Here is a 27,242-nt window from a genome sequence, read left to right as displayed (position 1 = left end):
ACCGGACCGTGACTGGACCTTGACTGGCACTATAGTGTGAATCAGGCTTTAAGTGAGTAATGTTGCACAGAAGTATTTTTTCTCCTTGAGAGCCTTCCACTTGTAATATGTAACAGTTGCTGACTTTTTTGTATGGATTGTCCACTGTCTTCACAAGGCTGAAGACACCCTGTCTAACCTAGGGGTAGGTACATGTCTTTACCCAGACTTTCACCTGCAGTCTTACTATTGAGAAAAAAAGTTTACACTTACATGCCAAAACACAAATGTTTTGAAACCGTGCTAATACAAGAATGTCTACAACAGGAGAAATGGCACTCAGACAGTCTTCTGGAAGTGCTGAATCTTCTTTGGCTCTGTCTGAAACAAAAAACAATAAATGTTTCATTATCTTACTTTGTTATTAAGTTTGTGTTTTGTTCAAAATTCACATGATAAATGGAGTTTTTAGAATGGATTTTTATTTAAATTTAAAAAGGAGTGGCCATGGCCCATTCTAGCATCAGAGTAATCCATGTACAGCCTGCATAGGTAGGTGTGTCATTATTCTGAAGCCATGACAATGAAAAATAAAGCTCCTTTTTTGTTCGATCCAACCCTATCATAACACTGTCACTGTTCATTTGTGACGGACATTTTTTGTAGCAATATTTCATTGTCAATGCTTATGAACATACCCTTTGTTGGCTCAGCTTGGTAATGTTTTAGAGCAGACCTAGTAAAAACAGTTGGCCCTCGCATATTGTAGTACCCTTGTAAAGGACTAAGTTTTTTTTTTCTAAATTTATATTTACTCAGCAGTCATACAGAAAACTTGCCAAGCAAAATTTGTCATTGAAGTAAGATCCTTATCTTCTAGATACTTACGACTGACATTCAAACACTGCCATATTTTTTCTATTCCACAATAGATCCGATCGCTTTGAAAGTACAAGACATTTTACAGATATCTTATCAAACAACAGGGGATATGAACAATGACATTTTAGAGAATTTTAGGTATAGAATTAACTTTAAGAACTCTTTTTGATTTTCCTTATCACAACTGATAAAAGTTGAAACTTTTGCAAAGCACAATAGATCCGATCGCTTTGAAAGTACAAGACATTTTACAGATATCTTATCAAACAACAGGGGATATGAACAATGACATTTTAGAGCATTTTAGGTATAGAATGAACTTTAAGAACTCTTTTTGATTTTCCTTATCACAACTGATAAAAGTTGAAACTTTTGCAAAATGCAAATTGCAATCTACAATGTTGCAACTTTGCATTTTGGTAGTGGTAACACTGCACACTGCAGCATACGATGTGAAGATAACGCAGGATCGGTCAGAACAAACTACAGTGGGTTCCCAAATATTGCAAAAGGGATTTTTTTTACAAGCGGGATTGCAATGAGGGATTTTTTTTAACCCATTCATATACCATGTTTTTACTTTCTATTATTTTCAGGTAGAAAGTTAGAAGAAGACCTCCCTGACTACTTCTTACAAGTTTTTTTTTACGTCTACTTCTTGTATTACTTATCTTCCTTACCTACTTATCCCCATATTCCCAATCCCAGAACGGAAAACGATCACTCGGAAAATTTCCATCCGGTTCGGCCTTGGCGGCGGACGTTCGTCAGCAGTGTTTTACTGACCACGGGCACGGACAAGCAATCTTGGAAATCCCTAAATTTCTCTACGACTACGTCCAGCTAGCGCTAACTTCTCAACAATGAGAAAAAACAAATCGAACTTTTTTTTCGGTGGGTTGAAGTTGAACTTTTTGTTTTTTAGTTGAAATTAATTTTCCTTTCTCGTTTCAGTTTTCTTGCCTGATTTAATACTATTTTATTAATCCTTTTCCTTACAAATTATCAAGCCAGATAGCATTTAGAAGTCCGTGTTTTTCACTCAATATGGCTTCAAGTGATTCTGCACCGGACGACTCTCTCTATCCCATTGCTGTGCTCATAGACGAGTTGAAGAACGAAGATGTACAGGTTAGTAAGGGATACCTATAGGGTGGGAAATATCTTCTATTCTAGATAGATCACGATTGTGGAATATTCGAATCCAAATAGACCATGAATACCCCAACATTGATGGTTCTTCTTGAAGTAAAATGAAAGTTTGGAAATCAAAGATACTGTGGAAATACAAAGATTATAATTAAGGACTGACTAAGGACCTCAATTGTATCAGAGATGTAGCACTTTATACTCCATGCATAATAAATTTAATATGTATTAGCCTTAAGTGGGAGCTTGGTTTCCTAATACTAACTTGTATTTTGTTTGTTTTTCTGCAGTTGAGGCTGAATTCAATCAAGAAGCTGTCAACCATTGCCCTTGCTTTAGGACAGGAGAGGACCCGTGGTGAATTGATTCCATTCCTCACTGAAACTATCTATGATGAAGATGAAGTTCTGCTGGCATTGGCTGAACAACTAGGCACTTTCACTCCCAATGTAGGAGGGCCAGAATATGTGCACTGTCTGTTGGTAAGTAACCTTGAATATAGGTATCTAGTAAGTATATTTGATGTATGTAAGTAATAACTGGTGAACAAGTTGTAATAACTTTTAAAACCTCTACTGATATGATGTGCACTGAAATGACCTAAGTACATACTTAGTCATAAGCCTGCTCTGTATGAATAAGTAGTCTGTGCTATTATAGAAAGAAAAAAAAAACTTATCTTTGAAAAAAAAAAAAAAAAATCTAATATTATTCACTCTTCTATTTTTGCAGCCTCCCCTAGAGTCCCTGGCAACTGTTGAGGAGACAGTGGTTCGAGACAAGGCTGTTGAGTCTCTACGTCTCATATCTGCCCAGCACTCTCCTCATGACCTTGAGGCTCACTTTGTACCTCTCGTGCAGCGTCTGGCCTCGGGAGATTGGTTTACATCACGTACCTCAGCCTGTGGTCTGTTCTCTGTATGCTACCCGAGAGTGACAGCTGGAGTCAAGGCAGAACTCCGTAGTCACTTCAGAAATCTGTGTCAGGATGATACACCTATGGTATGCTTTCTTTAAGGAGGGAGAGGTAGGGAGGGAGCTAAATGTGTAGAAATTAGAAGAGACTGATCAATACCATACAAGTAAGACATGGAATGTTATAATTAATATGAGATGCTGACTTCAATAATGGCCAAATAATTATGGTAAAGGGTATATATAGGTATTAAATAAGGGTTCATTTATTTATTTACACACTTAGCAGCAAGGCCACGTGTGGGAATGTGGGTCTATTTATTTAAATCCCCCAAATCTAATTTCATGTTTATTAACAGTGCACATTCCCTCTACCTTCTCCCTAGGTACGTCGTGCTGCAGCAGGCAAGCTGGGTGAATTGGCTAAGGTGGTCGAAGTTGACTACTTGAAGACCGACATCATCCCCATGTTTGTGAACCTGGCCCAGGATGAACAGGACTCAGTGCGCCTCCTTGCGGTAGAAGCATGTGTTAGCATTGCATCCCTCTTGTCCCAGTCAGATGTAGAACAGCTTGTTATGCCTACACTGAGACAATGTTCTGGTGATACCTCATGGCGTGTCCGCTATATGGTGGCTGATAAGTTTACTGATGTAAGTACAATCTGGGTAAATCACTAAATAAAAGGTTGAGTTATAATTCATAAAGATACCCCCTCATTAAAAACAAGAAGCTGATATCAAGAAGAATGTATGGAGAGTAAGTATTTAGTATTGATTGACAAATTAACACACATATAATATGTTCTGTTTGTTGAAACTTTCGTATTGGTAAGCAACACCATTTTTGTTTCTTGAGACAAAATTATTTTTTTGCTAGCTTAGGTGGTTACTTTAATAATGGTCTAAACAATGAGTATGTTGTGATATCCAAGTTCTTTTCTTTTTGAATTTGCCTGAGTTTTGATCAAGTCTTAGAAATAAATCAAAACAGGCATGCTTACTGGGACTTGGCCTGGAGCACTACCATGAACTCAGATTTTGAGCCACATTTTCCTGACCAATTGGCTTGAAATTTATTTAAATAAACTGTACTTACCTTTGATGCCTATGCCAATAGAGGAATATTTCCTCAATCAAAATTTTAGAACTTCTTCCTAGTAAAACCGTGTTTTGATTATATTTTCAAGAAATTTGTCCACAATAATACTATAATAGTATATCTAACTGCTGCAGCAAAGGGACTCGTTAGTCCTATTAAAACGATTTTTTTTATTCATCACTCACGTAAGAATGCAATGGAACGGCACATCAATCTCCATAAGGACTCCATTATCCCCCAGGAACAGCACAGGGGCATGGCCTTTCGGTTTAGTCGGCCCTGCCTGTCCCATAAGGCCATGACTGGTGTACAGCAACCTTCCGGCCTGCGGTAAACTAAACGAGGCCACCTTGGGCCCTTGCTGCATGGCCCACACTTCGATGAGGCTTCGCTTGGGCGCATACACTACAAGGAAGAGGGCAGACCGCCTGAGTGATTTACTACGAGATGAATCCTCCTCCACTGTAATCCAGCCAGTCTGGGCGTCCCGGTAACCTTTCCATTGCCTGAAATACGGAATTAATTTGCTGAGACTCAAGCTAGAAAATTACTCTATCTTGACTTTTTTAAGCCAAGTGTGCTAACTTTTTTTTTTTTTTTTTTTTTTATTTCTCTATTTTTGCTTTTTTAAACCCAATGGGCTTATTTTTTTTTTTTTTTTTTTTTTTTTTAAAGATGTTTAATAGGCTAATTTTGGTTAACCAATGTAACTGCCAAGGTCTTATCGTCCCCAAATCAAAGAGAGAAGGAAGATAGGATAGGAGAAAGTCAGCCGTTCCGAGAACAAACATTATCCGTTCAGGATAAAATCCGCCCCGGAGCTTGAATCGAACCCGCGGTAGAGCGCTTACAAGGAAGACGCGCTACCAAACAAGCTAACAAGGCTGGCTTGATCTAATACTTTTACATATTAACTTCTGATCATTGGGGGAAACAGCTCACCATTTTCCTAATAAAAAAAAGTGTGTTCTGTTCTTTTCTTACCTAACAGCAACCCCCGATGTGGTGTCTAGGAGAGACATTCTGCCCAGGAAATCGGTCACAACACACGTAGACCTCAGTGGAGACAGCACCACATCTATACCTTGTCTCCAGGAGTCACACAGTCCAAATCTACAGCCCATATCTTCAGCGGGCTCAATGCTGGCAGCCTCTTCCTGAGGTACGGTGGCTTTAGATCCTACAAATATCAGAATTAAATACTTTAAATGTAAAGTAGAATAGACTAAAAACTCCCTCACAGTATAAATAAGATCTGAACTCCAAGCACAGATCCGAAAAAACTTCGACCCCGCCGACAATCGAACCCGGGACATCCGGAGTGCAAGCCTAGTACGATACCCACTCGGCCACGGAGGTTGCTAACTCGGTGGCCGACATAATATGTACATAAAAAAGTAACTTAATTCTCAGAAAACACGTTAAATACTTCAACCAGAACAAAGACAAGTCTTGGGAATTTCTTACCTCCGAGAAACCAAGAGGGCACCGCTTGTCCTATGGCAGATTTCAGTTTATTCGCCACAACTTTGGCAACATCAGTGAGGATTTGATGACTGGAACCTTCCATGGCATAATGGAACCCAACGAACGGTTTTGTTCCTAAAAAAAATGAGTGAAATATTCGATTCAGAAATTATGGAATAATTCGTCTACGAGCAAACATTTACAACAAATTACCAACGAATTACTTACATAGGTAATTTGAAAGCACCCACGTAAGTAATTCGTTTGTAAATATTCGCTCTTTTCGCTTTTGCGTTTTAAATGTTAATTTTATTGACAAGTTCGCGGAGTTTGCGAATGATATTACAAGAATTTGCTGAAGATGGATCTAGAGATTAGAACCAAAACGTCCCGACTACTCCCGAATTTGTGTCCAAACCATATCATACGTTACGCGTCGAATGGTGTCAAATTAACATCCCTAATGGGAATTTAGCTAAAAATATCATTTAAAACCTTCACTTACCAGTAGCAATAACCTGTGTACTCTGAGGTGCTGACGTCTTGTACGAAGTGTTGTATCCTCCACACATGCTAGCGGTCAGCAAGTGATGATACGTATTGGTAGGCGCTGTACCCACGACAACACAGTCCGATACTTTGTGCTGATCTGTGAACCTCCATTTGTTAAACGTTAGTGGAGTGTCGATCTGAGACGCGGAATCGCCACCTTCCGATTGTGCTGTAAAGTAAATTCAGGGTTGAATGGTAAAGATAGCCCAAGGCAATAATTTCGCCCTTTGTTTGTTACCTATTTCTTGTATTTATGTACATTGAATTATAACCAATAAAGAGTATAAATAAATAATAATGAATATGATTAATGAATTCTAAACAAGTGGTAGGGACATTTGCAGAAAAGGCATGGATTCAAAGCTCAAGCAAGGGATAAGATTTCATCCCATTTATTTAAGAATAGGACCACTATAATAAAAAAATTGAAACACAAACTAATGATATTTAATTTTCAATCTTCACAATACAAACCTACCCTACCCATATTGGAGTTTTACCGAGCTTTAGAGAATGCCTTCCAAACTCACTAAGTGATTACCCCTTCATCATCACAACAAAACTCCCTGTTTTCTCACCTCTAGCCAAATGATTCCTCGCTGCTTTGAGAGTGTTGAACAGAGGAAAGCCAGGAAATACACAGAGAACACTCGTGAAGAAGGCATGTACTTCTTCTTGCTGCTCAGGTTGAGATGAATGCCGCGGTGGTAAAACTGATTGACATTTCAGTCGGGATAGTGGTTCATTATGAACACGATGTGAGAGAAGCAAGTCTCCCATCTGAAATAAAACGAATAGGTAAATTTATTGCTCTGAAAAAGAAAAAAAAAGGTTGAGAAAACTAGAACCATATTTAAGTGAAAATGATTGAGAAACCAGTTTTAAAATCAGTCACATCTATCAAGCTAATTTAGCTTGGAGGGTAGAGCCCTGCCTTGTAAGTGCTAGGGTGTGGGTTTGATTCCCACACAAGGCATATTTTATCCCAAACAGATAAGGTTCGTTCTCGGAACAGCTGGTTTTCCCCTATCTTGTCCTCCTTCTCTCTTCATTGTTGGGACACAGACAGTAAGACTTCAGTAGCTACAATTCCCTCTAGCAAACCCCTTTTAAAGGCATACATAATCATAATAATGTAATCTTACATCAGTATAGAAGCGTATGAATCCAGAAGAAAAGCCAACTGCTACACAGGTCCATTCTGGTGCAACATTGGAGGACTTCTTAGATTTGTTTTGATTGGAAGATACAACTGGTAACACAATCACAGCTGTTATTGTCTCCCTGAAATCAGAAGATATTGACCATGATAATGTATGCTCATAAATATCTACCTGCAAATTGTACATACCTAGTATACAAAAACAACTCATTATTTCAATTGTTCTTCTTTTTATTGTACTAAGACATTGTGATGATTTTTTCCCCCTCTAATTAGATATGCATCCTTCTTTGTTTCTTGGGTTTCGAGTATTTTGAAGATCTGAACATATTCAATAAAGTTGGCAGAAAACTTGACGCTCTTTTTGTTTGGAGTTTTCTTGGTTTCGCTTGGAACGGAGGATGTTATCAGTTGGGATATCCTTGTCAACTCCTTCTTGGATATGGATAGTTTCTTGGAGAGATCCTGGAAGAACAAACATGAGTTAGGAACGAAATTAAAATGATAGAGCTTTCAATCAAGCGTGCCGGGAGGAGAGTGAACGTCAAGAGTTCGAACCGCAGCGCCGCTCGACCTATATTAACATGAAATAGAGTTTAAAGCTTTTTCTGTATTTTCATCTCATACCACGTAAATGCTTACGGAGCAGACCTCCCTGTCTGATTCGTACTCACCTCTAGCTCACAGGCATCTCCCGAATCCACAACACACGTATAATCCGGGGGCACATCATGTATCCCGCTAATATACTCGTAGAATCGGGTCACACTCTGCAACATATCCACATTCCTTATCACGTCCTCCTTCTCCTCTCCCCCTCCATTGGAATCCTCTTCCCCTCCCTCAGCATTCACATTAGTCAGCGTGTCTTTCACACGGGCGAGGAAACTTCCCAGAACAACAGGCGTGATGTGCGACGCGTTAATCAAATAGCCGAGCGCCTCGCGGATGATGACCAATGTGCAGAGTTTGGACCCCACCTCATTTACTTCCTCGAGTAGTTTCTCGTCAGAGTTGACGTGATCTCGGATCGCACATCGCAACTTCTTGAGCAGATGAAGGTCCCGCGCCCGCATGCTGTTTTTCTCGCTGGAAAAAAAAGGAGGGAAATGGGATAAATATCTCACGAATTTCCATTTCAAATCCACGAACTTTGAACAGTTAAAACGTCAGAAATGTCTTCAAGAAAAAGGCTCACTGGGGATCTTCCAATTTTTACTTTTTCTTCTTCCTTCCTCTTCTTCATAGTAGCAGGCTATAAATCCCAACCGAGAAGGAATTATTAACAAGAAATTTGTCCACAATAATACTATAATAGTATATCTAACTGCTGCAGCAAAGGGACTCGTTAGTCCTATTAAAACGATTTTTTTTATTCATCACTCACGTAAGAATGCAATGGAACGGCACATCAATCTCCATAAGGACTCCATTATCCCCCAGGAACAGCACAGGGGCATGGCCTTTCGGTTTAGTCGGCCCTGCCTGTCCCATAAGGCCATGACTGGTGTACAGCAACCTTCCGGCCTGCGGTAAACTAAACGAGGCCACCTTGGGCCCTTGCTGCATGGCCCACACTTCGATGAGGCTTCGCTTGGGCGCATACACTACAAGGAAGAGGGCAGACCGCCTGAGTGATTTACTACGAGATGAATCCTCCTCCACTGTAATCCAGCCAGTCTGGGCGTCCCGGTAACCTTTCCATTGCCTGAAATACGGAATTAATTTGCTGAGACTCAAGCTAGAAAATTACTCTATCTTGACTTTTTTAAGCCAAGTGTGCTAACTTTTTTTTTTTTTTTTTTTTTTTTTTAAAGATGTTTAATAGGCTAATTTTGGTTAACCAATGTAACTGCCAAGGTCTTATCGTCCCCAAATCAAAGAGAGAAGGAAGATAGGATAGGAGAAAGTCAGCCGTTCCGAGAACAAACATTATCCGTTCAGGATAAAATCCGCCCCGGAGCTTGAATCGAACCCGCGGTAGAGCGCTTACAAGGAAGACGCGCTACCAAACAAGCTTTTGTCATATTTTAGTCCAAACCGTCCACTAAAGTCATAATATGTCACATTACACAACTTACGTTGTGTTTGAAATACCTAAACACCAAGATCGCAAACTTATAAAATAAATTACGCGTGATCTCGATATGCTAAAATTTCTCCTGTAATACAAGCTCCAAATTAAAATACAATTCTTTAATGAAACAGAATGGTGTGAATTTCCTATAAAATTTACTGATATTATGGCGAAAACACTCCCAAATCAATTTATAATCATGTTCGAGGAAGATCTTACATTCGCCTATAATACTAGCTAAATTTCCCATTTGTACAAGTAGATCTATGAAACACGAAACATTCTACTTCTAAAAATTCTTATATTCTAAGTATTTCCTATAGTAAAGTATGGAACAACATTTATAACAAGTCCTGTATAATAAGTCCTATAATACGGGCTTTCGAGAAGTTCCTATAAAATCAACTCCTTAGACTGGCTGTTCATTTTTTAATTAATTCTTACTGATATCTTTCGGTGAAACGACCATCTTTAAAATTTGGCTTTAATAGAGGCAATTTCCCTGTATTACAGGACTTATAAGTTTCATGAAACAGGGCCCTGAACTCCAAGCACAGATCCGAAAAAAATTCGACCCCGCCGACAATCGAACCCGGGACATCCGGAGTACAAGCCTAGTGCGATACCCACTCGGCAACGGAGGTTGCTAACTCCGTGGCCGACATAATATGTACATAAAAAAAGTAACTTAATTCTCAGAAAACACGTTAAATACTTCAACCAGCACAAAGACAAGTCTTGGGAATTTCTTACCTCCGAGAAACCAAGAGGGCACCGCTTGTCCTATGGCAGATTTCAGTTTATTCGCCACAACTTTGGCAACATCAGTGAGGATTTGATGACTGGAACCTTCCATGGCATAATGGAACCCAACGAACGGTTTTGTTCCTAAAAAAAATGAGTGAAATATTCGATTCAGAAATTATGGAATAATTCGTCTGCGAGCAAACATTTACAACAAATTTCCAACGAATTACTTACATAGGTAATTTGAAACCACCCACGTAAGTAATTCGTTTGTAAATATTTGCTCTTTTCGCTTTTAGAACGAAGATGTACAGGTTAGTAAGGGATACCTATAGGGTGGGAAATATCTTCTATTCTAGATAGATCACGATTGTGGAATATTCGAACCCAAATAGACCATGAATACCCCAACATTGATGGTTCTTCTTGAAGTAAAATGAAAGTTTGGAAATCAAAGATACTGTGGAAATACAAAGATTATAATTAAGGACTGACTAAGGACCTCAATTGTATCAGAGATGTAGCACTTTATACTCCATGCATAATAAATTTAATATGTATTAGCCTTAAGTGGGAGCTTGGTTTCCTAATACTAACTATTTCAGTTTATTCGCCACAACTTTGGCAACATCAGTGAGGATTTGATGACTGGAACCTTCCATGGCATAATGGAACCCAACGAACGGCTTTGTTCCTAAAAAAAAAAATGAGTGAAATATTCGATTCAGAAATTATGGAATAATTCGTCTACGAGCAAACATTTACAACAAATTACCAACGAATTACTTACATAGGTAATTTGAAAGCACCCACGTAAGTAATTCGTTTGTAAATATTCGCTCTTTTCGCTTTTGCGTTTTAAATGTTAATTTTATTGACAAGTTCGCGGAGTTTGCGAATGATATTACAAGAATTTGCTGAAGATGGATCTAGAGATTAGAACCAAAACGTCCCGACTACTCCCGAATTTGTGTCCAAACCATATCATACGTTACGCGTCGAATGGTGTCAAATTAACATCCCTAATGGGAATTTAGCTAAAAATATCATTTAAAACCTTCACTTACCAGTAGCAATAACCTGTGTACTCTGAGGTGCTGACGTCTTGTACGAAGTGTTGTATCCTCCACACATGCTAGCGGTCAGCAAGTGATGATACGTATTGGTAGGCGCTGTACCCACGACAACACAGTCCGATACTTTGTGCTGATCTGTGAACCTCCATTTGTTAAACGTTAGTGGAGTGTCGATCTGAGACGCGGAATCGCCACCTTCCGATTGTGCTGTAAAGTAAATTCAGGGTTGAATGGTAAAGATAGCCCAAGGCAATAATTTCGCCCTTTGTTTGTTATTTCTTGTATTTATGTACATTGAATTATAACCAATAAAAAGTATAAATAAATAATAATAAATTGGTTATGATTAATGAATTCTAAACAAGTGGTAGAGACATTTGCAGAAGAGGCATGGATTCAAAGCTCAAGCAAGGGATAAGATTTCATCCCCATTTATTTAAGAATAGGACCACTATAATAAAAAAATTGAAACACAAACCAATAAATAATAATAAATTGATTATGATTAATGAATTCTAATACTCTAGAAGAACAAGTGGTAGAGACATTTGCAGAAAAGGCATGGATTCAAAGCCCAAGCAAGGGATAAGATTTCATCCCCATTTATTTAAGAATAGGACCACTATATTAAAAAAATTGAAACACAAACTAATGATAGCTATTTAATTTTCAATCTTCACAATACAAACCTACCCTACCCATATTGGAGTTTTACCGAGCTTTAGAGAATGCCTTCCAAACTCACTAAGTGATTACCCCTTCATCATCACAACAAAACTCCCTGTTTTCTCACCTCTAGCCAAATGATTCCTCGCTGCTTTGAGAGTGTTGAACAGAGGAAAGCCAGGAAATACACAGAGAACACTCGTGAAGAAGGCATGTACTTCTTCTTGCTGCTCAGGTTGAGATGAATGCCGCGGTGGTAAAACTGATTGACATTTCAGTCGGGATAGTGGTTCATTATGAACACGATGTGAGAGAAGCAAGTCTCCCATCTGAAATAAAACGAATAGGTAAATTTATTGCTCTGAAAAAGAAAAAAAAAAAAGGTTGAGAAAACTAGAACCATATTTAAGTGAAAATTATTGAGAAACCAGTTTTAAAATCAGTCACATCTATCAAGCTAATTTAGCTTGGAGGGTAGACATATAATATGTTCTGTTTGTTGAAACTTTCGTATTGGTAAGCAACACCATTTTTGTTTCTTGAGACAAAATTATTTTTTTGCTAGCTTAGGTGGTTATTTTAATAATGCTAAACAATGAGTATGTTGTGATATCCAAGTTCTTTTCTTTTTGAATTTGCCTGAGTTTTGATCAAGTCTTAGAAATAAATCAAAACAGGCATGCTTACTGGGACTTGGCCTGGAGCACTACCATGAACTCAGATTTTGAGCCACATTTTCCTGACCAATTGGCTTGAAATTTATTTAAATAAACTGTACTTACCTTTGATGCCTATGCCAATAGAGGAATATTTCCTCAATCAAAATTTTAGAACTTCTTCCTAGTAAAACCGTGTTTTGATTATATTTTTTTGCTTTTTCCTCTCAGTTACAAAAAGCTGTGGGTCCTGAGATCACCAAGACGGATCTAGTGCAAGCATTTCAAATGTTGCTGAAAGATTCTGAGGCGGAAGTACGGGCGGCAGCTGCCAACAAAGTGCGTGACTTCTGTCAAAACCTGGATGCTTACAATCAGGAGAACATCATTATGACCTACATTCTACCATATGTCAAGGTAAGGCATTAAATCAAAGAATTAAAACTTGAAACTCACTTTGTTCTATAGATGTGTAAATATAAATAGTGAGTGAGTTATGAAAAAGAACTACGCGTTTTAGTGCATTAAATCAAAGAATTAAAACTTGAAACTCACTTTGTTCTATAGATGTGTAAATATAAATAGTGAGTGAGTTATGAAAAAGAACTAGGTACGCGTTTTAGCGAAGTACTCAGTCAATGAGTCAGATCATAAAACATGTAAAATAAAACATTAATACTTAACACTTTTCAGCTTCAATAGTTACAGGGAGTTAGGGTCTTTCTCGTTGACTGAGTAAACCATAGAAAAGATTCTTCTTTTTTTCTAACTCACTCTTTACACATCTCTACTTTATTTGTTCAATGAAATTATTATTGACTATTAATTCTGATGGAAATTTTGTGTCAAAATCTATCAAAAGAACCCAAGTAGGTAGGTATAAAGCTTCTCTTTAAATACCTACTGAATCTCGTTTGTTTCTTTGTTTTTCTATTCCTCCAGGATTTAGTAGCAGACCCTAACCAGCACGTCAAATCAGCCCTGGCTTCCGTTATCATGGGCCTGTCCCCTATTCTGGGCAAACACAACACAGTGGACCATTTGTTGCCCCTGTTCCTATCTCAACTGAAAGACGAATGCCCTGAAGTTCGTCTCAACATTATCTCTAATCTGGATTGCGTGAACGAAGTTATCGGAATTCAACAGGTAATTACTGTGAATTTTATTGTTAACAATATTGTAAACTTACAGAAAACTGATAAGACCATAGAAGTCAACTCTTGAACATTAATTAACTTCGTTAACGGTTTAAAATACCCTAAAATATTAGTGATTAGTGGGAATATCTTTTTTTCCATGAAAATTAATCTTAGCTTGAGCAATTTTGATCTCATGACAAAAAGTTGACAGGACCAAGTTTAGTACGATTCTTCTTACTGTTCCTCATTTTCTCCATGTTCTTGATTTTGAGGTAAATTTTTTTCGAGATTTTTTTTTTTTTTAAATTTCATTTTTTTCTCCTTTTTCTTTTTTTATATTACTCATTAGCACATTATAGGAACCTTTGACCATGACAAAAGACTGACCATGTTGACGATCTCTGCTTTCTGTATTGTTCTACAGTTGTCCCAGTCTCTCCTCCCAGCTATTTGATGCCTATGCCAATAGAGGAATATTTCCTCAATCAAAATTTTAGAACTTCTTCCTAGTAAAACCGTGTTTTGATTATATCCCAGCTATCGTAGAATTGGCCGAAGATTCCAAGTGGCGCGTCAGACTAGCTATTATCGAATACATGCCCCTCCTAGCGGGACAATTGGGCGTCGAGTTCTTTGACGAGAAACTCAATGCCCTGTGTATGACATCCCAGCTATCGTAGAATTGGCCGAAGATTCCAAGTGGCGCGTCAGACTAGCTATTATCGAATACATGCCCCTCCTAGCGGGACAATTAGGCGTCGAGTTCTTTGACGAGAAACTCAATGCCCTGTGTATGACTTGGCTGGTGGATCATGGTATGTAATAGCTATTTCGTTTTGTGGCCGAAAAGTTGTGTTTGCACTTGTTTTTGTTTCTTAGGGAGAATTTCCTAGTAATCAAGTTCCTTGATATTTGAAAACAACTTTTTGAACGCGTCGCAGCGCAAAATGAGACATATTTTTTTGCTGTACAGAGGGAGAATTTCCTAGTAATCAAGTTCCTTGATATTTGAAAACAACTTTTTGAACGCGTCGCAGCGCAAAATGAGGACATATTTTTTTGCTGTACACGAGAATTTCAAGTTAAAGTCGGTAATTTACACCACACAAAACGAACAAGTGCCAACAAAAAAAGTATCTTGTAAGCGCTAGGCGTTCAATTCCCGATCGGGGCAAACTTTTTCCTAAACAGAGGTTCGTTACTTCGTTCTCGGAACGGTTGGCTTTCTCCTATCCTGTCCTCCTTCTTTCTTCGATTTCAGGACGATGAGACCTCCGTTGCGTGTTTATAGTCCCTATCCTATTCATTTACAGAGATGTGAAATTCCCTTGAGAGACGACTTTTTTTAAAAAAAAAAAAAAACAGCCCAATTTTTTAGGAAATCGTTTTTCATAAACTACATGTTAATTATTTATTGTTCCAGTGTACGCAATCCGTGAAGCTGCTACTCTTAACTTGAAGAAACTCGTGGAACAATTCGGGTCAGAGTGGGCACAGAGCACAGTGATTCCCAAAGTGGTGGCAATGTCGCGCGACCAGAACTATCTGCACCGAATGACCTGTCTGTTCTGCATCAATGTAAGTTCTATAATGATCTGTCAAGCTTTTGTTTGTTCGGTTTTTTTTGTTTTCTCTGAATGTAAATTTTTTATATATTTTTTAAATTTTTTTTTTTTTGTTTTTTTTTTTTTTTTTTTTTTTTTTTTTTTTTTTTAGATACGGTCGTCGCTTTCTAGTTTTTAGGGACTATGGTTTTACCCTCTATTCGGCGACAAGCTACCCGCCTACTCAAATTAACCTCACCCAGGGTCGAGAAAACCAAGTGGAGGGGGTCGATTAAACTCACCCAGCCTGAATGGGGCCAGGAAAAGCCAGCAGCACGCGATTGCCAAATGGTCACATATCCGGAACCAACCACGTGCAGCGTTTCTTAACCTCAGTGATCCGTGGGGAACTGAATACATTTAACGGGCTATTGCCGCTGACTCATTAACTGATTAGTCCACTGAAAAAATTGCCGAACTTGAAATTTTTCAAGGCGCTGAAAAAATTGATTTTTTTTTTTTTTATGCACTGAAAAATTTAGTTACCTATCTTAGACACAGAAAAACTTGTTCTTTTAGGCACTAAAAAAAAAGAAAAAAAAAAAGTTATTTTAGGTACATACATACGTAGCTTACTCACTCTTTACACACCTCTAATTTGAAACTGTCTCTCCCCGCAGGTTCTAGCAGAGGCATGCGGACCCACCGTCACGGCCAACTTCCTCCTGCCCACCGTTCTGAACATGGCCGGCGACAATGTTGCCAACGTGAGGTTCAACGTTGCCAAGACTCTGCAGAAGATCGGGCCCATCCTGGAGACGAACGTGATTCAGAGTCAAGTCAAGCCCGCCCTGGACAAACTCAATGGAGACACGGACGTCGACGTCAAATACTTTGCACAGGAAGCTATCAGCAGTATTGCAGGTTAATGAACGTTTAGAAAGACTGAAATAGCTTAACTAAGGATTTTTGATAGCGCGTCTACCTTGAGTGCGTTGTAAGCGCTAGGCCGCGGGCTCGATTCTCGCCCGGGGCGGATTTTATCTTGAACGGATGATGTTCATGCCCGAACGGCTGATGAGTGCGTTGTAAGCGCTAGGCCGCGGGCTCGATTCTCGCCCGGGGCGGATTTCATCTTGAACGGATGCTGTTCATGCTCGAACGGCTGACTTTCTCCTATCCTGTCTCACTTCTCTCTTCGATTTCGGGACGATAAGACCTTAGCAGTTACAGTTCTCTCTATCAAACTGGAAGATCTTTTTTTTAGGGGTTTGATTGAAGGAACTGGAACAACTGGGGCAACGGCTGACTTTCTCCTATCCTGTCTTACTTCTCTCTTCGATTTCGGGACGATAAGACCTTAGCAGTTACAGTTCCCTCTGTCAAACTGGAAGATCTTTTTTTAGGGGTTTGATTGAAGGAACTGGAACAACTGGGGGCTTATCGTCCCGATATTGAAGAGAGGAGGACAGAATAGGAGAAAATACCCAGCCGTTCCGAGAACCGTAAAGTTTAGGAACCGAATTCGCGGCCTAGCAGTTACAAGGTACGCACGTTACCTTCTAAGCTAACTATGCTGGCAGGGGACTGTTTTTAAGTACCTAAGACTTCGAAATTTAATATTAGTTCTAGAATTCTGCTTGACAAATAATCACCCATTTCCCTGTCTATTTCCCCTGTTTCAGGTTAAACGCAAATGAGCCGAATATACAAAATACCTATTAAGTTATTGCTGTTCTTTTTTACCCGCTATCCGTATACCATAGTGACAACTGATTCTGCTGTTGGTGGATGTACTCACAAAATACCTATTAAGTTATTGCTGTTCTTTTTTACCCGCTATCCGTATACCATAGTGACAACTGATTCTGCTGTTGGTGGATGTACCTCCTAGTACACACCGGTAAATTGCATTTCCCTCTGGATAACACTCCAACATGTATTTTTAGTTTAGATTGATGAAATACCTCGACCACCTAGCTTATTTTTACCTTTTAGAAGTGAGATTTTAGTATTTAAGTAAATCGTACAGAGCCCCAGTACCTCAGTGGACTTGTGATCTGGAGGACTGGGGTTCGAGTTCTGTTAGTGTCACTTCGAGGTTGTAACAGCTTGGTTGAAAAATACCTTAACTAAGATGGTCTGACCATAAAGTTGAAGGCTAACTACCATTGGGTAATTCATGAGATCAAACTCGAACTTACAAGGAGCAATTGAGGTTGAAAACTTTGGGGTAGGTACGATATTTACGTTTAATACAGCTTTACAACAAAAGGAAAGTTCAAAGTGGAAAAGTCAACCCCTTCCCCCGTCTAGTTAGTCAACTAATCAAAAAATTTCAACTTCAAATTTTTAATTTTCTTTGGTTCTCTCAGTCTCTCTATTTCTGTACCTAGATTTTCCTTTATGTGGTTTATCAAATTCAATAGGAAATTCTGATAGTCATGCTTCCCGTTTACTTTGATGTTTAGGTCCTAACTTATCCGTAGTAATCAAGTACTGAATTTACCCCCTGTATGTGTATACTTATTTATTTGTAGCTTCTTTATTATTACAAAATTATGTGCAACTTATAACTCGGTTCACTCTTGGCTAGGTTGAATCCCAGCCGAGGTATTTTATCCTCAATATATTTTGAGACTTTGACGTCCATAGTAGTAGCCCATTACTGGAGTAAAGAGCCTCTTCAGTCCTATTCGAACTGTATAAATAAGCATCATTATTATTTTATTATTTCTGGTATCCATTTATAATCGAGTCTCTTATAGGATGTTAGTTTTAAATTGGGTCAGGTTGATAGAGCAAGTTTTTTGACCGCTGTGTGCTGGTTAGGCCTGATGTTTACAGTGTTTACCAAGATGTGCACCAAAAATAATATGAACACTTGAGGTGACTTTTTTGTTAAGATTCTAGCGCATTAGGTATACTTATACCTATTGTTGGTTCCTTGGTGACCTACAATTTTGCTGGATCTTGAAAAAGGAAACGGATTGGTTTGAGATAAATGGAGTTTTTAGAATGGATTTTTATTTAAATTTAAAAAGGAGTGGCCATGGCCCATTCTAGCACCAGAGTAATCCATGTACAACCTGCATAGGTAGGTATGTGTCATTATTCTGAAGCCATGACAATGAAAAATAAAGCTCCTTTTTTGTTCGATCCAACCCTGTTATAACACTGTCACTGTTCATTTGTGACAGACATTTTTTGTAGCAATTTTTCATTGTCAATGCTTATGAACATAGAACATACCCTTTGTTGGCTCAGCTTGGTAATGTTTTAGAGCAGACCTAGTAAAAACAGTTGGCCCTCGCATATTGTAGTACCCTTGTAAAGGACTAAGGTTTTTTTTTTTCTAAATATTTACTCAGCAGTCATACAGAAAACTTGCCAAGCAAAATTTGTCATTGAAGTAAGATCCTTATCTTCTAGATACTTACCACTGACATTCAAACACTGCCATATTTTTTCTATATCCACAATAGATCCGATCGCTTTGAAAGTACAAGACATTTTACAGATATCTTATCAAACAACAGGGGATATGAACAATGACATTTTAGAGAATTTTAGGTATAGAATTAACTTTAAGAACTCTTTTTGATTTTCCTTATCACAACTGATAAAAGTTGAAACTTTTGCAAAGTCTACAATGTTGCAACTTTGCATTTTGGTAGTGGTAACACTGCACACTGCAGCATACGATGTGAAGATAACGCAGGATCGGTCAGAACAAACTACAGTGGGTTCCCAAATATTGCAAAAGGGATTTTTTTTACAAGCGGGATTGCAATGAGGGATTTTTTTTAACCCATTCATATACCATGTTTTTACTTTCTATTATTTTCAGGTAGAAAGTTAGAAGAAGACCTCCCTGACTACTTCTTACAAGTTTTTTTTTACGTCTACTTCTTGTATTACTTATCTTCCTTACCTACTTATCCCCATATTCCCAATCCCAGAACGGAAAACGATCACTCGGAAAATTTCCATCCGGTTCGGCCTTGGCGGCGGACGTTCGTCAGCAGTGTTTTACTGACCACGGGCACGGACAAGCAATCTTGGAAATCCCTAAATTTCTCTACGACTACGTCCAGCTAGCGCTAACTTCTCAACAATGAGAAAAAACAAATCGAACTTTTTTTTCGGTGGGTTGAAGTTGAACTTTTTGTTTTTTAGTTGAAATTAATTTTCCTTTCTCGTTTCAGTTTTCTTGCCTGATTTAATACTATTTTATTAATCCTTTTCCTTACAAATTATCAAGCCAGATAGCATTTAGAAGTCCGTGTTTTTCACTCAATATGGCTTCAAGTGATTCTGCACCGGACGACTCTCTCTATCCCATTGCTGTGCTCATAGACGAGTTGAAGAACGAAGATGTACAGGTTAGTAAGGGATACCTATAGGGTGGGAAATATCTTCTATTCTAGATAGATCACGATTGTGGAATATTCGAACCCAAATAGACCATGAATACCCCAACATTGATGGTTCTTCTTGAAGTAAAATGAAAGTTTGGAAATCAAAGATACTGTGGAAATACAAAGATTATAATTAAGGACTGACTAAGGACCTCAATTGTATCAGAGATGTAGCACTTTATACTCCATGCATAATAAATTTAATATGTATTAGCCTTAAGTGGGAGCTTGGTTTCCTAATACTAACTTGTATTTTGTTTGTTTTTCTGCAGTTGAGGCTGAATTCAATCAAGAAGCTGTCAACCATTGCCCTTGCTTTAGGACAGGAGAGGACCCGTGGTGAATTGATTCCATTCCTCACTGAAACTATCTATGATGAAGATGAAGTTCTGCTGGCATTGGCTGAACAACTAGGCACTTTCACTCCCAATGTAGGAGGGCCAGAATATGTGCACTGTCTGTTGGTAAGTAACCTTGAATATAGGTATCTAGTAAGTATATTTGATGTATGTAAGTAATAACTGGTGAACAAGTTGTAATAACTTTTAAAACCTCTACTGATATGATGTGCACTGAAATGACCTAAGTACATACTTAGTCATAAGCCTGCTCTGTATGAATAAGTAGTCTGTGCTATTATAGAAAGAAAAAAAAAACTTATCTTTGAAAAAAAAAAAAAAAAAAAAAAAAAAATAAAAATTCGCCTAATACCGACCAAAATAATAATAATAATTAAATAAATAAACGAACCATGCTAAGGAGTAGAGTAGAAGTGTCCTCTACAGAGTCTTAGGGCCGAATGCACAGTCGTACCTTAATGATTAGGGATTCCTTTTAGTGCTTTCCTAAAATTCATATGCATAGTGGATCCTAAACGTCCTCCTAGTTTTTTACATTTTAATTTCAATACACTGACGTGCAGAAAATTTTGAACAGATTGACTTTGAAATGGCTGTAAGAGTGTTCAATAAAAATGAAAACTGTCCTTTTTTTTGCATTCCAGTGTATATCGTATCCATAACAACAAAAAATCCATCGAAACTGGTCGATAGCAAATGAACGCGATTAGTATCCAAATTCACTCTTCTATTTTTGCAGCCTCCCCTAGAGTCCCTGGCAACTGTTGAGGAGACAGTGGTTCGAGACAAGGCTGTTGAGTCTCTACGTCTCATATCTGCCCAGCACTCTCCTCATGACCTTGAGGCTCACTTTGTACCTCTCGTACAGCGTCTGGCCTCGGGAGATTGGTTTACATCACGTACCTCAGCCTGTGGTCTGTTCTCTGTATGCTACCCGAGAGTGACAGCTGGAGTCAAGGCAGAACTCCGTAGTCACTTCAGAAATCTGTGTCAGGATGATACACCTATGGTATGCTTTCTTTAAGGAGGGAGAGGTAGGGAGGGAGCTAAATGTGTAGAAATTAGAAGAGACTGATCAATACCATACAAGTAAGACATGGAATGTTATAATTAATATGAGATGCTGACTTCAATAATGGCCAAATAATTATGGTAAAGGGTATATATAGGTATTAAATAAGGGTTCATTTATTTATTTACACACTTAGCAGCAAGGCCACGTGTGGGAATGTGGGTCTGGAGTCAAGGCAGAACTCCGTAGTCACTTCAGAAATCTGTGTCAGGATGATACACCTATGGTATGCTTTCTTTAAGGAGGGAGAGGTGGTAGGGAGGGAGCTAAATGTGTAGTAATTAGAAGAGACTGATCAATACCATACAAGTAAAACATGGAATGTTATAATTAATATGAGATGCTGACTTCAATAATGGCCAAATAACTATGGTAAAGGATATATATAGGTATTAAATAGGGGTTCATTTCATTATGAACACGATGTGAGAGAAGCAAGTCTCCCATCTGAAATAAAACGAATAGGTAAATTTATTGCTCTGAAAAAGAAAAAAAAAAAAGGTTGAGAAAACTAGAACCATATTTAAGTGAAAATTAATGTGGGTCTATTTATTTAAATCCCCCAAATCTAATTTCATGTTTATTAACAGTGCACATTCCCTCTACCTTCTCCCTAGGTACGTCGTGCTGCAGCAGGCAAGCTGGGTGAATTGGCTAAGGTGGTCGAAGTTGACTACTTGAAGACCGACATCATCCCCATGTTTGTGAACCTGGCCCAGGATGAACAGGACTCAGTGCGCCTCCTTGCAGTAGAAGCATGTGTTAGCATTGCATCCCTCTTGTCCCAGTCGGATGTAGAACAGCTTGTTATGCCTACACTGAGACAATGTTCTGGTGATACCTCATGGCGTGTCCGCTATATGGTGGCTTCACCGAGTTTTGTGCGGTCGTGATAGTGACTCAAGTTAGGGTAAGGTTTGTCCTACCGACACCTGTACAGGCAAAATCCTCTTTCAAGAATTAAATTATTGTTTTAGTTCAGATAGTCGACCACAAATTCTGTCCTAACAACGAGTTCCATCCACTCGAGCTGCATGTAATATCAGCCACGACACTGAGACTCATGCGTCATGTAACCTGACACAATGGGAATAATATGATATCCTCTCTGTCCTTTATTCCTTTTTCAATACTCAACTGTTTTGTATTAATACAAAAAAATATTATGCAAAAAAGTAATATTGAGAAAATTCTTTCTGTGTACAATTTTCATAAAAAAAGAGAAGAGGAGAATGGAGATCGGAAAAAAGAAAAACCTCAAGACTTCTTCTCAAGAGAGCAATATTGAACAGAAAACACTTTAACAAGGTGCGCATTCACATTGCTTCCTCTATTCAGATGTAGGTTTCCATAATCACTTCTACGTATAGGAAGAATCCTGTTGATTCAATAGGTAGATAGGTACTAGGGCCAGCCACTCCTGATCGGGTCCGCCTGTCAGGTCAACCTGATAGTGTGTGTGCTCATTAGGTTTCAGATAGACAGGCGGACCTGATAGTGAGTGGCTGGCCTAAGGTACACGACTTCATACTTAAAGACATATTTTTTTGTCATCTTGGAAGAGTGGTTGTACTTTTAACGCATGCGAAAAATGATGTCTCGGATATAGTTACTCGTAGAGAATAGACCTTTGATCATGAGGCTCGTCACATTTTATCCCCGACTCGTACGTTACCGATTTAGCCACTTTATTTAATCACACGTCAGTGCGCTAAGCCAAGTTTAGGATAAGGGGCACAAGATTTCCATTGGAACCACAACAATGACAAATACGACTTCACTCACACGCGCTGAGAAAACAACAACGTCAAAATAATATTGTGGACAAAATAAGAAGAATTCCTTTGTGTAAAGGAAAACCTGTAGGAAAATACATTGGAATACTGAACGCGCTACAAATATAAAACTGGAGAATCTCGTAGCTACAGAATAAAACGATAAAACGGATGTTAGATGGAATCTGATAGCTTTACCGCCTTTACCTAGTTTGTGAAGCGAAACACTATACCTGAGCCAAAGGTGAAAGAAAAAGAGTTAAACCTTGATTTCGTGTAAGATCTTCTAACAGGCAGAGAAATCTAATCTATGCATGTACTTAAAATTACTGACAAAAATTGCACAATCACCTCGATTGTCCTGAAGCATTTGACGGAGTTCCCAAAAGGAAACAGAAGGAGAAAAACTGAATTAAATAGGTAGGTAAGAAGTAATTAAACAAAATTCCCAATACCCCGGACTTCCAAAGGAATAGAAACATATCTTGTTCCGAGGTTTCTCTTAAGACGATCTCCCCTCGATTCGACCCGAAAAATTAAAGCTTTTCCCCACGTTCATGCTCTAGATTTCCCTCCACGTTTAAAAGAAAATTATTTTAAAGTCCACTTGAGATAAACTTTCTGTTTCAACAAGCGATCTCGTTTGGGAAACATAAAGATCTTGTTTTGAATTTGAAAGACTTATTAGAGAAGACCCCTTGCGTGAACTTTAAGCTTTGAAAATAATGGGGTTGAGGGGTGCTGGGTGCTCTAGCTGCAATAATATTTTACCTACTTCCTTTTGAAACATCCACCAGGGACTGAGCTAAAGATATTGTGCAAGTATTTTGATTAAAAAAAAAAAAAAGAAAAAAAAAAGATAATAATAAAAATAAAAATCTATCCACCTACTTACTCTTCTTTAGTGGCTGGATTATACGAGGCTAGTGAGCAATTCACCTCTTGGCCTTTTGTAAACAACACTGGCGTCCGTCCATCGGTGCAGCTTCAGCTACACCGCTACAACAACACCAACAACAATATTGAAATTTCATGTACCTCCATAAAATGAATCCTCGAACCCCATCCCCTTTACGACCCCACATAATCTCAGCCCTGCACGGAATATTGTTCACAATAGAATTTTAATCCGTTTTTATGAACAAAACATTTCGATTTCGATTATTGCTTTCCATTCTTCATAATTGGGCCGGGGATGTTGGCTCATCTGTACAGAAATAAAGCGAGTTATTTATAAAATGAAAAGATAAAAGATTCATCTTGAATTCACCAGCATAATATTATCAATCTTACTGGTCTTTCAATAAGTTCCTACCCACCTATGTAGGTGGAGTAAAGGTGTGTCCACACATAGTCGACCGGCCGTCGATCGATGTCGACTTTGAAAGGGACACTTGCTGAATTTTGCCTCAATCCCTCAGGTTTCAGGTTGAATGACCCGATAAAACAATCATGGGTATCTCTTTGAGTTTCAGCAGTCATTATCATGGATGGGTATTTTAATTACCAAGTTCATATTTGGTACCTATAGCCTACAGAGGTCAGACCTTGGTCTAAACACCTGTGATCTTGAGGATGTTCGATTCTTCTAATTCTTCGAGAAGGTCAAGGCGAAACGATTTGACCTGTTGTATCTTCGTGTTGCTAGTTGAATCTTCGCGTTGCAAGCAGAGATAAATCAAAATTATACAACATCTTCGCATTTGTTACTTGAAATTGTTCAGCAAAAAGTTGGAAATATGCCAGATAGTTATAAACAATCGCTGTTGGGCACCTAGATATACCAATGGGCTAGTAGGTACCTGTGTCCGTGTGTGTGGGATAGGTACAGGAACCAAGCAGCAGAAATTTTAGATGTCGTACCCTATCTCAATCTTCATGTCAGAGTATTAGGCTATTAGGTTTTAGCCTAAGTTTAACCTGGCACCTAGCATATTCAGCAGGGCGGCGGTAACCAGCACTAGGGATCAAATACCCAAACTACCTAATATTCTTCGGTGGTCGAAATTATCATTGTGACCACTTGACCAGTGACCAATATTGATAAAATAAACCAGCTAATTTCGCAACTAACCTTTGGGTACCTTGGCTTCAACAGATGTTGTATGTTGTAATTCAGCTTGATAAACAACATGGGAGATTTTATCATTTGGAAATACCCATGCAGGTCACTGATAACAGCAAGATTGCGTTTTCTCTATACCTACCTATTTATCACAACGTAAGCATGAAATGAAAAAAATAGTGGATCAAGTTTCTCCTAATTAGATCATGGCTCATAATATTAGACCTATGTATAGGTCTCAGAACAAATAGGCACCTATCGGATTGATCTTTGATCTAAATTCATTGATTTGTTTTCACTGTTGAATACGAAATGTAGACTCACACTCAGGGCTGGGTTAATTTTTTTTTTTTTTTTATATACCATACGAAAAACGGGGATAGGGCAGTACCTAAAAACAACTTATGGACCATTTGTTTTTACGAAGGTATAGGTATGGAGATTATCTACGAGTGTATATCCATTAGGAACTTGGGTGGTTTAGGTAGATTTGGATTAGGTTTGACCTCAGAGGACGAATCCATAGAATCCGCGGAAATTCGAAAAATACCCCAACAATACTCCTCCCAAATAGGTATGTAGGATCCAAATAACCCGAATAGCTTGTTCAGAAGTTACGTCAATGGAAAATTGCTACAAAAAGGAGCTGTCACAAATGAGCAGTGACTAGTGTTATTATACATAGGTATAGGGTTAGGTTAAACACAAAACGGAGCTTTCTTTTTCATTGTCGTGGCTTCTGAAAATTACCTAACTTTCTGTTTCAGTTGGACAAGCCAAAGGACAGACAGAAATTCATTGAGACCACAGTTCAATTTTTGAAACAGTACGGATTCACCGGAGTTGATCTTGCCTGGGAATTCCCGGTTGTCAAGGAGAAGAAGGAATCCACTTTGGGTAAATTTATACCTACTATTTATACGAGTAGTCCCGCTAAAAGTTTTCCTCATTTAGAAATTACTCTGATTTTCCAAAGCGGTCCCAGAAAGCCGCGCCAGTCCAGCTGAGTCCAGCACTAGGTCTTTAGTTCTAACTAATCTGAGCGCACGGCAGTGTGCTATGCCAAGTTCCAGTAAGCATGCCTGTGTACCTTTACACGAACCGATTCGGTAGGTTTTTCTCACCTTCACATTTTATTTACAGGATCTCTATGGAGTGGTATCAAGCACACAATCACCGGGCCCAAGGATGAGAACCCCACTCTTCACAAAGACCATTTCACTCTTCTCATCCGTGAGATGAAAGCTGCTCTTCGTCCTGACAAGTATCTTCTGGGTCTCTCTGTTCTACCTCATGTGAACTACACTGGTAAGTGAAAAGCATACATATTTACCCATCTTTCTATGTATAGTTGTATAGGAATACAATTTGGAAATACCCATGCAGGTCACTGATAACAGCAAGATTGCGTTTTCTCTATACCTACCTATTTATCACAACGTAAGCATGAAATGGAAAAAAAAGTGGATCAAGTTTCTCCTAATTAGATCATGGCTCATATTAGACCTAGGTATGTATAGGTCTCAGAACAAATAGGCACCTATCGGATTGATCTTTGATCTAAATTCATTGATTTGTTTTCACTGTTGAATACGAAATGTAGACTCACACTCAGGGCTGGGTTAATTTTTGATACCATACGAAAAACGGGGATAGAGCAGTACCTAAAAACAACTTATGGACCATTTGTTTTTACGAAGGTATAGGTATGGAGATTATCTACGAGTAGGTATATCCGTTAGGGACTTGGGTGGTTTAGGTAGATTTGGATTAGGTTTGACCTCAGAGGACGAATCCATAGAATCTGCGGAAATTCGAAGAATACCCCAAAAATACTCCTCCCAAATAGGTGGGTAGGATCCAAATAACCCGAATAGCTTGTTCAGAAGTTACGTCAATGGAAAATTGCTACATAAAGGAGCTGTCACAAATGAGCAGTGACTAGTGTTATTATACGTAGGTATAGGGTTAGGTTAAACACAAAACGGAGCTTTCTTTTTCATTGTCGTGGCTTCTGAAAATTACCTAACTTTCTTGAACTTGAAATTTTTCAAGGCGCTGAAAAAATTGATTTTTTTTTTTTATATTATTTTTTATGCACTGAAAAATTTAGTTACCTATCTTAGACACAGAAAAACTTGTTCTTTTAGGCACTAAAAAAAAGAAAAAAAAAAGTTATTTTAGGTACATACATACGTAGCTTACTCACTCTTTACACACCTCTAATTTGAAACCGTCTCTCCCCGCAGGTTCTAGCAGAGGCATGCGGACCCACGGTCACCGCCAACTTCCTCCTGCCCACCGTTCTGAACATGGCCGGCGACAATGTTGCCAACGTGAGATTCAATGTGGCCAAGACACTGCAGAAGATCGGGCCCATCCTGGAGACGAACGTGATTCAGAGTCAAGTCAAGCCCGCCCTGGACAAACTCAATGGA

The 27,242-nt window shown here is 38.6% G+C and overlaps 3 protein-coding genes across 3 annotated transcripts; 2 read left to right on the top strand and 1 right to left on the bottom strand.

Moving 5' to 3' along the window:
* Window positions 1–1,739: 1,739 nt before the first annotated feature.
* On the top strand, window positions 1,740–17,930 carry LOC103516057 (serine/threonine-protein phosphatase 2A 65 kDa regulatory subunit A alpha isoform). Its single transcript, XM_017446904.2, has 13 exons — window positions 1,740–1,992; window positions 2,301–2,492; window positions 2,743–3,012; window positions 3,312–3,578; window positions 12,661–12,846; window positions 13,372–13,575; window positions 13,993–14,008; window positions 14,100–14,233; window positions 14,368–14,383; window positions 14,992–15,146; window positions 15,793–16,036; window positions 16,798–16,911; window positions 16,996–17,930. Exons 1-12 carry the CDS (start codon window positions 1,909–1,911, stop codon window positions 16,800–16,802), a joined length of 1,773 nt encoding a protein of 590 aa, XP_017302393.1. The 5' UTR covers window positions 1,740–1,908; the 3' UTR covers window positions 16,803–16,911; window positions 16,996–17,930.
* On the bottom strand, window positions 9,364–12,129 carry LOC113470268 (rab3 GTPase-activating protein non-catalytic subunit-like). The gene is made up of 3 exons (XM_026828573.1): window positions 11,901–12,129; window positions 11,099–11,314; window positions 9,364–10,172 (listed from the first exon to the last, which is right to left on the bottom strand). The coding sequence occupies exons 1-3, from the start codon at window positions 12,100–12,102 to the stop codon at window positions 9,973–9,975; spliced, it is 618 nt and encodes a 205-aa protein (XP_026684374.1). The 5' UTR covers window positions 12,103–12,129; the 3' UTR covers window positions 9,364–9,972.
* Window positions 17,931–19,413: 1,483 nt separating the features above from the next.
* On the top strand, window positions 19,414–27,221 carry LOC103516063 (serine/threonine-protein phosphatase 2A 65 kDa regulatory subunit A alpha isoform; the record flags this gene model as incomplete). The annotated part of the gene is made up of 7 exons (XM_008481013.3): window positions 19,414–19,497; window positions 19,806–19,997; window positions 20,632–20,901; window positions 21,582–21,827; window positions 25,572–25,701; window positions 25,948–26,099; window positions 27,054–27,221. Coding segments are annotated over exons 1-7 (1,242 nt in total), but the record flags the coding sequence as incomplete, so codon positions are not given.
* Window positions 27,222–27,242: the final 21 nt, after the last annotated feature.

Source organism: Diaphorina citri, unplaced genomic scaffold (genome assembly GCF_000475195.1).
Source record: "Diaphorina citri unplaced genomic scaffold, Diaci psyllid genome assembly version 1.1 scaffold1475, whole genome shotgun sequence".
In the NCBI taxonomy this organism is placed as follows: domain Eukaryota; kingdom Metazoa; phylum Arthropoda; class Insecta; order Hemiptera; family Psyllidae; genus Diaphorina; species Diaphorina citri.
This window is presented reverse-complemented; position numbering and strand designations above follow the sequence as displayed.